The 12,025-nt window shown below is 52.4% G+C and overlaps 2 protein-coding genes across 5 annotated transcripts; one reads left to right on the top strand and one right to left on the bottom strand.

The window, feature by feature from the left end:
* The first annotated feature begins 229 nt into the window (after positions 1–229).
* On the top strand, positions 230–3,717 carry SLC35B2 (solute carrier family 35 member B2). 3 transcript variants are annotated; one of them, XM_086371892.1, is made up of 4 exons: positions 230–330; positions 868–1,064; positions 1,236–1,390; positions 2,044–3,717. In XM_086371892.1, exons 1-4 carry the CDS (start codon positions 320–322, stop codon positions 2,980–2,982), a joined length of 1,302 nt encoding a protein of 433 aa, XP_086228018.1. In that variant the 5' UTR covers positions 230–319; the 3' UTR covers positions 2,983–3,717. The 3 variants fall into 3 exon arrangements, with proteins under 3 accessions (XP_086228018.1, XP_086228020.1, XP_086228019.1); XM_086371894.1 differs by having other exon boundaries at positions 244–330; positions 1,240–1,390; XM_086371893.1 differs by lacking the exon at positions 230–330 and adding an exon at positions 404–478.
* A 1,609-nt stretch (positions 3,718–5,326) lies between these two features.
* On the bottom strand, positions 5,327–11,650 carry HSP90AB1 (heat shock protein 90 alpha family class B member 1). Of its 2 annotated transcripts, none has more exons than XM_086371872.1 (12): positions 11,539–11,650; positions 9,405–9,551; positions 8,901–9,107; positions 8,645–8,804; positions 8,371–8,504; positions 7,939–8,247; positions 7,423–7,588; positions 7,019–7,209; positions 6,771–6,918; positions 6,378–6,646; positions 5,795–6,128; positions 5,327–5,701 (listed from the first exon to the last, which is right to left on the bottom strand). In XM_086371872.1, exons 2-12 carry the CDS (start codon positions 9,549–9,551, stop codon positions 5,592–5,594), a joined length of 2,175 nt encoding a protein of 724 aa, XP_086227998.1. In that variant the 5' UTR covers positions 11,539–11,650; the 3' UTR covers positions 5,327–5,591. The 2 variants fall into 2 exon arrangements, with proteins under 2 accessions (XP_086227998.1, XP_086227997.1); XM_086371871.1 differs by lacking the exon at positions 11,539–11,650 and adding an exon at positions 10,904–11,003.
* Between the last annotated feature and the right edge of the window lie 375 nt (positions 11,651–12,025).

Here is a 12,025-nt window from a genome sequence, read left to right as displayed (position 1 = left end):
GTGGACAGGGCTGCGGGCGATAACGAAGCGGAGGCGGCACCGGGCTGGAGCTACCGCTTCCCCAGCGACACAGCAGCCGGGCTCCCGCGCGCTGAGCCGCGGCTCCCGCCGGGCCGCGAGGGGGCGCTATGGCACAGCGGCGGCCCAGGGCGCTGCGTGGTCACGGCCGGGGGCGGAGTGGGGGCCGCGGGAGGGAGGCGGGAAGAGCGTTGCACTTCCGCTGGCCGGTGGCTCCTGGAGGCCACAGTGGGAGCGGAGGGAGCGCGCGGCCCGGGGCCCCGCAGTCCCCGGCCCCCCTCCGCCCCACGCAGCCGGGACCATGGACCCCAGGTGGGGACTAGGGGGTGGGGGGAGCGGCGAGCCCACGTGACCGAGCCCCGCGACACGTGACCGCCGCTCCTCCGAGCGCGCGGGGGGCCGGGCGGGGTCCCGGCTCCCGGGCCGGTGGCCGGCCTAGAGCCGCCCGGAGCCTGCGCGGGTGGGGATGCGCCGTGGCCTTGTGCTCCTCGGGGGCTCCAGGAGGATCGGGAGAGAAGTCGCGGGAGGGACCCTGGAGCTTCGGGAGCCCCGAGGGCGGGGTTGGAGGGCGCCGCGCCTCTAACCGGAGCGGCCGGCGGGCGCTGGAGGGAACAGAGGGAACCTGTGTGGCCGGAGGGGCGGGTCCGCTCTTGGGGACGGAGGGAGCCCAGCCTGACTCGCGCCGCCCCCCCCTCCCCCCCCAGGAGAGAGAGAGGCTCTTTGTCCGTGCTGGGCTGCAGCTGAGGGGGGCGGGGAGGAGGCTCCGGGCCCTTCTCCAGTGTCGTCCCCTCAGGAGGGCCCAGAGGGTGAGGAGCTGTACTCTGATCTTTCTGTCCGCCGTGCCCGCAGGTGGTGGGCAGTGGTGGTGCTGGCTGCGCTCCCCTCCCTGGGGGCAGGTGGGGAGAAGAACCCCGAAGCCCCTCCGGAGTCGTGGACTCAGCTCTGGTTCTTCCGCTTTTTGGTGAACGCGGCTGGCTATGCAAGCTTTATGGTGCCTGGCTACCTGCTGGTGCAGTACTTCAGGCGGAAGAACTACCTGGAAACAGGTGTGTGGGGACAGGGTGAGGGAAGTGTGCTTACTCTAGATTAAAAATTAGGAGAGTTGGCCGGCGGTGCAAAGGGGATGTGCTTTGGCAAGCGCGGCAGGGCGGGCTGGCAGCAGTGGGGAAGGTGAAGTGCTGGGAAAGCTTCGGTTTCACCTTATGTACTTTCTCCAGGTAGGGGTCTGTGCTTCCCCCTGGTGAAAACTTGTGTGTTTGGCAATGAGCCCAAGGCCCCGGATGAGGTTCCCCTGGCTGCCCGGGCAGAACCAGCGGAGACCAGTCCCACTTGGCAGGCCCTGAAGCTGCTGTTCTGTGCCTCGGGGCTCCAGGTAGGTAGGTGGGCTCTGCTGCTTTCCCTGGGTGAGGTCCCCGAGGAGCCAGCGCTATCACCCCACCAGTCCCAACAGTTTGCTGGTGGCTGTGTTGTGTGTTCTCCCAGAGGCATACCATCATCTTAGGGGTGGTTGGAGGAAGCACGGTCTTTTCTTTCCTCCTCTCTCTACCCTCCGTGATTTCTCCCTTCCTCTTGTAAATATACCGTAAATGGATGATAAAATTTTCAGCCTTCCCCCACTACTGCATGTGAGAGGGACACTAACCCCACGGCATGTTGGAGTGGGCACTTCTGTTTCCATTATGCTAAGTTGAACTCACGGGTGTCCGATCTTCGTTAAGAAGTCTAGACCCCCAGAATTGGTTGAAAATAGAAAAGAAAATACTTGGATGGAGTCAGCTCTGACATACCCTACTCTGGGGACATTAGTCATTGTGTTTCACACACACTTGATTCTCAACAAGGTGAGTCCAGGTTTGGGAGAGAAGAGGCAAGTAACTTGTAGTTACTACAGAGAGCTATCTGTCCATTTTAATAATTCTCAACATCATCCTGAGAAAGGAGGAGGTTGTCAGGATGCTTTGGGGCCTGCCTGCTGTTTCCTTCTCTTGAGTATCTTCTCCGCTGTCTCTGCCCTGCCCCATCAAGGTGTCTTATCTGACGTGGGGAGTGCTGCAGGAAAGAGTGATGACCCGCAGCTATGGGGCCACGGCCACGTCACCAGGCGAGCGCTTCTCGGACTCTCAGTTCCTGGTGCTCATGAACCGCATCCTGGCCCTGATGGTGGCTGGCGTCTACTGCATCTTATGCAAGCAGCCCCGACATGGGGCACCCATGTACCGGTACTCCTTTGCCAGCCTGTCGAATGTGCTCAGCAGCTGGTGCCAATACGAAGCTCTCAAGTTCGTCAGCTTCCCCACCCAGGTGCTGGCCAAGGCCTCCAAGGTGATCCCCGTTATGCTGATGGGAAAATTGGTGTCTCGGCGCAGCTATGAGCACTGGGAATATCTGACGGCTGGCCTCATCTCCATCGGGGTCAGCATGTTCCTGCTGTCCAGCGGACCGGAGCCCCACAGCTCCCCGGCCACCACGCTCTCAGGCCTCATCCTGTTGGCAGGCTACATTGCCTTCGACAGCTTCACCTCCAACTGGCAGGACGCCCTGTTCGCCTATAAGATGTCGTCGGTGCAGATGATGTTTGGGGTCAATCTCTTCTCCTGCCTCTTCACGGTGGGCTCCCTGCTGGAGCAGGGGGCCCTCCTGGAGGGCATCCGCTTCATGGGGCGACACAGCGAGTTTGCAGCACACACCCTGCTGCTCTCCATCTGCTCTGCGTGTGGCCAGCTCTTCATCTTCTACACCATCGGGCAGTTTGGGGCTGCCGTCTTCACCATCATCATGACCCTCCGCCAGGCCTTCGCCATCCTCCTTTCCTGCCTCCTCTACGGCCACACTGTCACTGTGGTGGGGGGCCTGGGAGTGGCTGTGGTCTTTGCTGCCCTCCTGCTCCGGGTCTACGCCCGGGGCCGTCTAAAGCAGCGGGGAAAGAAGGCCATGCCAGTCGAGTCATCTGTGCAGAAGGTTTGAGGGCCCAAGGGATGACTGGGACCCGCTCACTGTACCAGTTTTCCTCTCCTACTGTCTCTCCTTGGAGGCAGCTGGCTCCCGGGCAAAATGCAGGTTTCTCGACCAGCGCTGCAGCAGGGGGCAGGGAGCCCAGGAGGCGGCCTTCCCTGTTGCCTTAAGTCACCCAGCCTCCAGTGGGCAGGACTCTCCCCAGGGTGGAGAGAACGGTGGGGGACTGAGAAGGTGGAGGCGCCTTCCGAAGCCCCTCCCTCCTCCGGTTCGCGAAGTCTTGCCTTGGAGGCTGTGCTGGTGCCCCACCTGTGCTTGTCCCCTACCTTGACTACTACCCTTTCAGACTCTGAGACATGCGTTTCTTCCTCTGGTGAGAGAAGCACAAGTGTAGGCTCCCGAGGCTGCTTTCCCAGGAGAGAAAGTGAACGATGGTGCTGTGCTGGGCGAGGGGTTGGGAATCCTGCCCAGCACCACCAGCCCCCCTGCTCCTGGATCCCTAGGCTCTGCCCTATGAACCAGTTGCAGGTTTTGGTACTTTGGAAATATAACTTTTGCTCTTATTTTATTAAATTGCTGCAGTGGGTTTGGTCCTGTGTTTTGGTTGACTAAGTACAAACATTCAACTTCAGATACTTAAAACTTCCATTAGCTCAGAACAGCCTACAATCTCTGTTTTACAAGTGTCAAATGTTTAACTTGTTTAAATACTGAAAGTGAAAAAAACACAGTGGTTGTTAACATGTACCATTTCTTTGTCCTTGTTTGTGGCCTGGTGGCTGACTGGAAACTGCAGCTCAATGCCCAGCAACACCAGTGAAGCTACCTCATACTGTCAGCCCAGGGAAAGATCAAAACTCAGAAAGTACTGAATGTATGCTTTTGTACTACCATAGTAAACTCAAATTTTGAGTGGAAAATCGTCTGTATGTGCTAAGCTTAGGAAAGGGACTTTTGAAAGTCTGTGCAAAGTTGCTTCAGTTGTGTTCAATTCTTTGTGACCCTATGGACCATAGCCCGCCAGGTTCCTCTGTCCATGTGATTCTCCAAGCAGCAATACTGGAGTGGGTGGCCATTCCCTCCTCCAGGGCATCTTCCCGACCCGGGATTGGATTCACGTTTCTTACCGTCTCCTGCATTGGCAGGTGGGTTCTTTACCACTACACCACTTACCTTCAGTGTTTATCATTATTTTGAAAAAATTGTAGCTAATTCACAATGTTAATTTCTGCTGCACAGCAGTGATTGTTTTACAGTATTTTTCCCCATTATGGTTTATAAGATACTGAATGTAGTTCTCTGTAGGACTGCTTTCTACATAGGAACACTTAGGCCAGCTGACCATAATGCCCCACTCAACCACCAGTCTGTTGTTCATGACTTGATTCAGAGATTGATGTTGTATTTTCCACACATATCCCACATAGGTGGTTATCAAGTGGTATGTCCTCCCTATTAGTATAACCTCCAGTGGCATCCATGTTGCTGCAGATGGCATCACTTCATTGCCAGGGGCCGAGTAGCATTTCACTGTATGTGTACACCTTCCTTACCAGTGACCGTGTGTCCATTCTTGACTACTGTCCATAGCGCTGCGGTGAACGCAGAGGTGTAGGTTTTTATTTGATGTTTTCTCTGGATGTTACGTCCAGGAGTGGGATTGCCTGTTTTAGTTTTCTGAGGAATGTCTTCCACTGTGGCTGCACCAGCTTTGGACCAAGACAACCCAGTCCCACCTGTAGCGTAGGAACGGCCCCTTTTCTCCACACCCTCTCCAGCATGTTACTGCAGCTTTTAAATGATGGCCATTCGGACCCATGTGTGGTAGTACATCATTTTGTTTTACATTTCTCAAATTAGCATCTTGAACATCTTTTCATGCATCTACTGGCCACCTATGTCTTAAGAGAAATGTCTATTTAGTTCTTTGCCCGTTTTTTGACTGGAGTTGAATGAGCTATTTTGGAAATTTAGCTTATGTCTGTTGCATCATTTGCAATTATTTTCTCCCACTTTATGTCTCATTTTATGACTTCTAAATTTACTGGTGATGGTTTTAATATCTTCCTATGTACCGTAACTGGGCTTCCCTGGTGGCTCAGCTGATAAAAAGAATCTGCACATAATGCAGGAGACCTGGGTTGGGAAGATCCCCTGGAGACGGGGACGGCTACCCACTCCAATGGGGTCTCAGGAGTCAGACAAAACTGAGTGGACATGGCTGAACAACTTTGACTTTCACTTTATGTACCATGTTATCTACTCAGAATAATGGCAGGTTAAGATTTGTAAAGGGATACATATAGGATGACTCCGAAGGCAGCACTGTATATACTTAAATCTACGAGAGCAGAACTGTGTAAAAAACCTGCATCTTCTTTATTTTTAATACTTTAATTTCAGAACAAAATAAACAAAAAAAACACAACACACAACATTCAAACCCCATGTCAAACGTGGAGAGAGAGAGGGCTTGAGGTCCATGTATCCTGCCTTAGAAGGACAGAAATAAAACCACTAGACATCAGCAGAGGAAACCATGTGGGCCAGGGCCACTGGGGCTGCTGCTGCAGGAGCCATGGGGACGCTATACAGAGGGAGCAGTCTGCAGGTAGAAACTCCTAATCTACTTCTTCCATGCGAGAGGCGTCCTCGTCACCCTCAAGGGGGGGAATCTCATCAGGAACAGCAGCACTGGGCTCCTCTGCCGTCACCTCATCTTCATCAATGCCTAAGAGCAGGAAAGAAACCACTTGAGATATGCCCCAAAAGCCTTCAAACGCGCCCGACACACCTTGCTGCTTGAGAGCACAAGGGCACTCACCCAGGCCGAGCTTTATCATGCGGTAGATGCGGTTGGAGTGGGTCTGGGGATCCTCAAGCGAGAAGCCAGAGGAGAGCAGTGCAGTTTCGAACAGCAGCACCACCAGGTCCTTGACGGCCTTGTCGTTTTTGTCCGCCTCTGCCTTCTGCCGCAGGGTCTCCACGATGGGGTGGTCAGGGTTGATCTCCAGGTGCTTTTTGGCCATCATGTAGCCCATGGTCGAGTTGTCCCGAAGCGCCTGGGCTTTCATGATGCGCTCCATGTTGGCGGTCCAGCCGTAGGTGCTGGTCACGATGCAGCAGGGTGACGACACAAGCCTGTTGGAGATCGTCACCTGAGGGCAGTCAGAAAAACTCATTATATTTCCAATTACCACCTCAAGGCAAAGATGCTTCTGTCCACTTTTTGGAGAAAAGATGCCTCATCTTTGCTAAGCTCTATAGAAATACCAATCTTGGAATAAAAAATAGGAGGGCACTAAACAAATTAGGCTGCCTAAACCACTAACTGTAGCAGCCAAAGATGGAAGGAAACCACTCTGAAGGCATCTCTAACAAGGTAACTTAGTTTCATAATGGCTTACCTTCTCCACCTTCTTATCCAGGATCTCCTTCATGAGTTTGCAGAGGTTCTCAAACTTTGCCTTGCTCTCCTCCATCTTCTTCTTCTCCTCCTCATCCTCGGGCAGCTCCAGGCCCTCCTTGGTCACAGAGACTAGACTCTTCCCATCAAACTCCTTGAGCTGCTGTACACAGTACTCATCGATGGGCTCTGTCATGTACACCACCTCAAAGCCCCGCTTCCGCACGCGCTCCACAAATGCAGAGTTGGCAACCTGCTCTTTGCTCTCACCTGTAGGATTACTCAGTGTGACTCCAGGGCCAAAATGCCTCATCCTGCCAGTTCCCCAGGACCCTTGAGTGTTCTCCCCACACCTCTAAAAAAAGGCTTTGATCAGACCCAGGTTCCAACGCACCAGTGATGTAATAGATGGACTTCTGCGTCTCCTTCATGCGAGACACATATTCTGAGAGAGAAGTCATCTCGTCTCCAGACTGGGACGTGTGATAGCGCAGCAGCTCAGAAAGGCGTCGCCGGTTAGTGGAGTCCTCATGGATTCCAAGCTTTATGGGTAGCGGAAAAAAATCATTTTGTTAGGAAATAACTTCTTCTCCTCTAACCGAATGAAAAAAACCCATTATTAAGCAAGTACTTGCTGCTTACCTTCAGGTTTTTAGAGAACGCCTCATAGAATTTCTTATAGTTCTCCTTGTCTTCTGCTAGCTCAGAGAAGAGCTCAAGGCACTTCTTAACAATGTTCTTACGAATAACCTTCAAAATTTTGCTCTGCTGGAGCATTTCTCGGGAGATGTTCAGGGGGAGGTCTTCAGAGTCAACCACCCCACGGATGAAGTCTGAAATCAAAATATGGAAGCTGGGTTTTAAAGATACAGGAGTCGCCAGGATAAAGATAAAAGATATATAAGGTCATCTGGATTCAACAGAAGGACCGATTTTCTCACCAAACTTTCACTTGTTGTGCTGCAGAGGATCCTTAATCTAAGATAAAGACTCCAGTCCCCCTGAGAACGCTGAAACGAACTACATTAGGGCAAAAAGATACTCACTGAGATATTCCGGAATCAACTCATCACAGCTGTCCATGATGAACACACGGCGGACATACAGTTTGATGTTGTTCTTTTTCTTTTTGTTCTCGAAGAGGTCAAAAGGAGCCCGACGGGGGATGAACAGCAGTGCTCTGAATTCCAGTTGACCTTCTACAGAGAAGTGCTGAAAGAAATCCAAGATAAGCCAACTATGTACTTAAGAGTGGCTTCTGGTCCCAATACCAAAATGTCCAGTTATTTGAAACAAAAACCTTCTTATCCCTGTAGAGAAAATTTAAGCCCTAATGCCCTAAGTGAATCTAACTACAAGCACTGTATAACCTTTGGGTCAAAGACTCCAGGTGGGTAAAGCCTCCAGAGACAGGTCACAGGGGAAGATGTCATTTCTCCGCCCTGGAAGGGTCCATTTGCAAATAAACTCAGCATTCACAGTTCCCAGCTACCAACCAGTTGGGTAAGTTCCATTTGTCCGTATCAGCGCTTCCTATTGAGCCAACAAGCAAGACTTCTTACCTTCACTGCCAAGTGATCTTCCCAGTCATTGGTAAGACTCTTGTAGAACTCTCCATATTCCTCCTGGGTGATGTCATCAGGGTTCCTGGTCCAAATGGGCTTGGTCTTGTTCAGTTCTTCCTGATCAATGTACTTCTCCTTTATCTTCTTTGTCTTCTTTTTCTTATCTTTGCCACTATCATCCTCCTCGTCTGAGCCCACATCTTCAATCTTAGGCTTCTCTTCATCATCTTTATCTTCCTCTTCTTTCTCACCTTTCTCTTCTTCAGCCTCATCATCACTGATTTCCTTCTCACGTTCTTTCTCCAGCTAGAAGGATCAAAGATGACAGTTTCAGAGTGCAAAAAAAAAAAAACAACAAAAAAAACCCAAAGTCCATGCAATTCTCTAAAGCAGCAGTTACCTGCACTTGAGTTACCAGTCCATACTCACATAAAGTGTGATGGGATAGCCTATGAACTGAGAGTGCTTCTTCACCACTTCTTTGACCCGCCTCTCTTCCAAGTACTCTGTCTGGTCTTCCTTCAGGTGGAGAATCACTTTGGTACCACGGCCAATAGGCTCACCTAGAAAAAATTAATCAGAACAATATAAAAAACTAAATAAACGCAGAACTATAACTGCTTTACACATACAATACTCAAGATCTTCATTACTGTTTCCCCAGAATTCTAATCCAGACACCTTAACAGGAAAGCCAGCTTACCATGGTCAGCACGGACAGTGAAGGAACCTCCAGCAGAAGACTCCCAAGCATACTGTTCATCATCGTTATGCTTTGTGATCACAACCACTTTCTCTGCCACTAGATAAGCAGAGTAGAAGCCCACACCAAATTGCCCAATCATGGAGATGTCTGCACCAGCCTGCCAAAAAGTTTAAAATAGTCAAACTCAAGTTTCAAAGAAATGGCAAAGCAAACACCAATAATATAAATGGGCTGTGCCTAACCAACCACGTACCTGAAGAGCCTCCATAAACGCTTTAGTGCCAGACTTGGCAATGGTTCCCAAATTATTTACAAGATCAGCTTTGGTCATGCCAATGCCTGTGTCTACCAGAGTCAGAGTACGCTCCTGGGGGTTTGGGATGATGTCAATTTTCAGCTCTTTACCACTGTCCAATTTGGAAGGGTCTGTCAGGCTCTCATAGCGAATCTTGTCTAAGGCCTGAAAAGTACAAAATTGCAGTTTTACAATTCTGCTTCTTCAAAACCCATCTCACCCAAAAGAAAGTTTTTTAAACTCCCCAAATACCCTAATTCTGATTACTCCTTTAGCTTGTAGGTTGAGGATGACATCCAGTGGGTTACAGTATCCTATCTATCCACAGAGAGCAAGACAATACTTTTTGGAATGGCAGTTAAATTTATATCACCTTTATCAGCCAAACCACCCCACTTTCCGTCTCTTAGAATACTTGAGAAACAAAAAACCAACGTCAATGAAGACATTCAGGGCACTCACATCAGAAGCATTACTGATCAACTCCCGAAGAAAAATTTCCTTGTTGGAATAGAAGGTGTTGATAATAAGAGACATGAGTTGGGCAATTTCTGCCTGGAAGGCAAATGTCTCCACCTCCTCCTCTCCATGGTGCACTTCCTCAGGCATCTAAAATAAAAAGGCAAGAATTTAAGACTCCTCAAGTTCACCCTCAGCCACAATACACATGAAGAGACTCTATTCATACTGTTTTGAGCTGGGTACTAAGACTGGAAAATCCTCCCCTCTATCAATTTCAGGCAGCACCCTTAGAAACAATGGGGCGAGGGACGCGCTGACACATTGAACAAATTGCATTAATGTTTCTTATAAGGTATTTTGAAGCCAAACTCCTGTTAAGTGAATCATAGATCAGCACAATCTAGTTTGTTAGGCATTCCAATCCAGGTATCTCGAAAACGAGGTAAATTCACACATATTTAAATACGCAGATTACTGACTATAGTTCCACCTTCAAGGTTAACAGGTTTCACATTAAAGGGCAATGATTTAAAACTGTCCTCCCATTAGGTAACTCAAAGGAGATAATATGGTACTGCTGCCTCCCGTAGTAGGGACAGCTAACTCGAGATTGGCGGGATGCCTATCCAGGTGGGCTATAAAGACAAAGAACAGATAAAGAAAGGGCTCCATCGTGACCCCTCTGCACACGTGACTGACGCTCAAGACCAAACCAAACACTAAGATAGTGCCCTTAGTCTGCCGGGACGACTCTCGTCACGGCTGGACATGCGTCGACCATGCGAGGAGGGGGCGCCACCGCGCAGCCTCCCTTGGCCCCAACATCCGGGCACCAGGGCGGGGCGCCGGGCTCCAGAAGCTTCCAGAACAATCTCAGCTCTCGGAGAGGGGCGGGGGAAAGGACGTGCCCACGAATACCAGAGCCTGCCCCCTCCGCTCGCCAGCCCCTCCTCCACCGAGACGAAGGAAAGATCTAGAAGGATGGAGGAAGCAAGATATACGCCGCCGGCGACCGAAAACGGAGCTCTTCGCAGACCCTCACGGAAAAGCCCCGAACAAAAGGACTTTAAAAAAATTGCGTCCGATAGAACAAGTGGCAAAACCTGGTCATGACCAGCCCTGCTGAGTCACAGCGGGCGCGCCCACCCAACCCGCTCGGGGACCCTCCGGCGCCCCGTAGCCGCGTCCGGAAGTGGAGAGGCAAGCATGGCAGCGTCCCGGGCCGGCGCGGCCACCACGTGCAGTGCCTACCCCGCGCCCCATTCTGCGGCCCCACAAAACAACGCTTAATATCTGCGGAAAAGCAGCCCCGCCGCCAACCATAGAAAAGAGTCTAAACTCAAGAGCTCGCTCCCAGGCCTCCCCCAAGAGAAGAAATGGGAGCGCTACGCCAGAATCCGCCCCAATACGAGATGTAGGTCTCGGAAAGGACGCGTATACCGAAAGCAACGCGAAAGAACAAGATAACCTGAAAAGCCCACATGAGATCGAAGCCTTACCTTTAAGGATAAGAATCACAGGTACTAGAGAACACCAAGCGGGCAATGGCTGCCTCGGGCTCACGCGCCGCAAGAAAGCTGCGCGGGGGTGACTCAAGAGAACGGCTGTGTGCCCCCAATCGGCTTATATAAGGCGAAGCACCACCCAGCTGCCCGCCCCCGGATCCCTCCGCCTTAAAGGAGGATGCCTGTCGGCCGCGCACCTGCCGCCGCCCGCCCGCCCACCTTAACGTCACGGTCCAAAATAGGGGAGGGGACCGTGAAAGGCGGGAGCCGCCGGCCCTGAGAGTACACGTATTTACTCATGTTCACAGCCCCGTCTCCGCGCTCCTAAAACAGGACACCATCAGAAACACATGTTGGGAGTCCTCATGTAACATAAACGGTGGAACTAGAGGCGAGGATTCCCCACTGATCTCTGTAAAAACCTGCAGGGCAGGCGTCTCCACTCCCGAGAGTCCCAGCCTCGGGACTAAGGTCCAAGCCTAAACAGGGGTCACCCACTCCCCTCTACGCTCCGCGGCTTGACCTCCTCATTAGAAGCTGCCCTACAGATACTCCAATTGCCTGATACGGGAAAGGGGTCTTTTCCGCGAGCGTTGCGGAATTAAAGAGGTCCCACTTCGTGGGCATACCCGGAATACAGGCCCTCCCGGGGGCGGGCCAGCGTTTCGCCGCAAGGCGTGGCTCCGGCTGCGGGTCGGGCGCTGGCTCCAGCCGGCGAGGGGACTCTTTGCCTGCACACGCGGCGGAAGGAGCCAGGGCGGCGGTGCTGCGACACTTCCAGCAGCTTCCAGACCGGCCAGGGCGGCCCTGCCCCGCCCCTTCCCTCGAGGCCCCGCCCCTCCCTCTGCGGCCTGGGCTGTGCCTCTGCGGCGGCTTCGCCCCGCAACCGCACTGCTGGGATCCTGGGGGCCAAGTGGGCTATACCCTCATTTCCTCCAGGAAACTGCAGAGGGGGCGCATTACCCTACCCGCCAGGCCCAGCTAGCCTGGCACTGCGTCCGGGGTGGGGTGGAGCGGGGATGACCCCACTTCTCCCCCTTTCGATCACACAGCACACCGGCCGGTGGGGCGGCTCTGAGGGTACCGCCTTCAGAGAGCAGACTCTGGGGATGGGGT

This window comes from Bos grunniens, chromosome 23 (genome assembly GCF_055505025.1).
Source record: "Bos grunniens cultivar Pamir isolate PY7600 chromosome 23, Bosgru_T2T1.0, whole genome shotgun sequence".
NCBI lineage: Eukaryota > Metazoa > Chordata > Mammalia > Artiodactyla > Bovidae > Bos > Bos grunniens.
The sequence above is the reverse complement of the archived record's forward strand: the minus strand, read 5'-3'. Positions and strand labels throughout refer to the sequence as shown.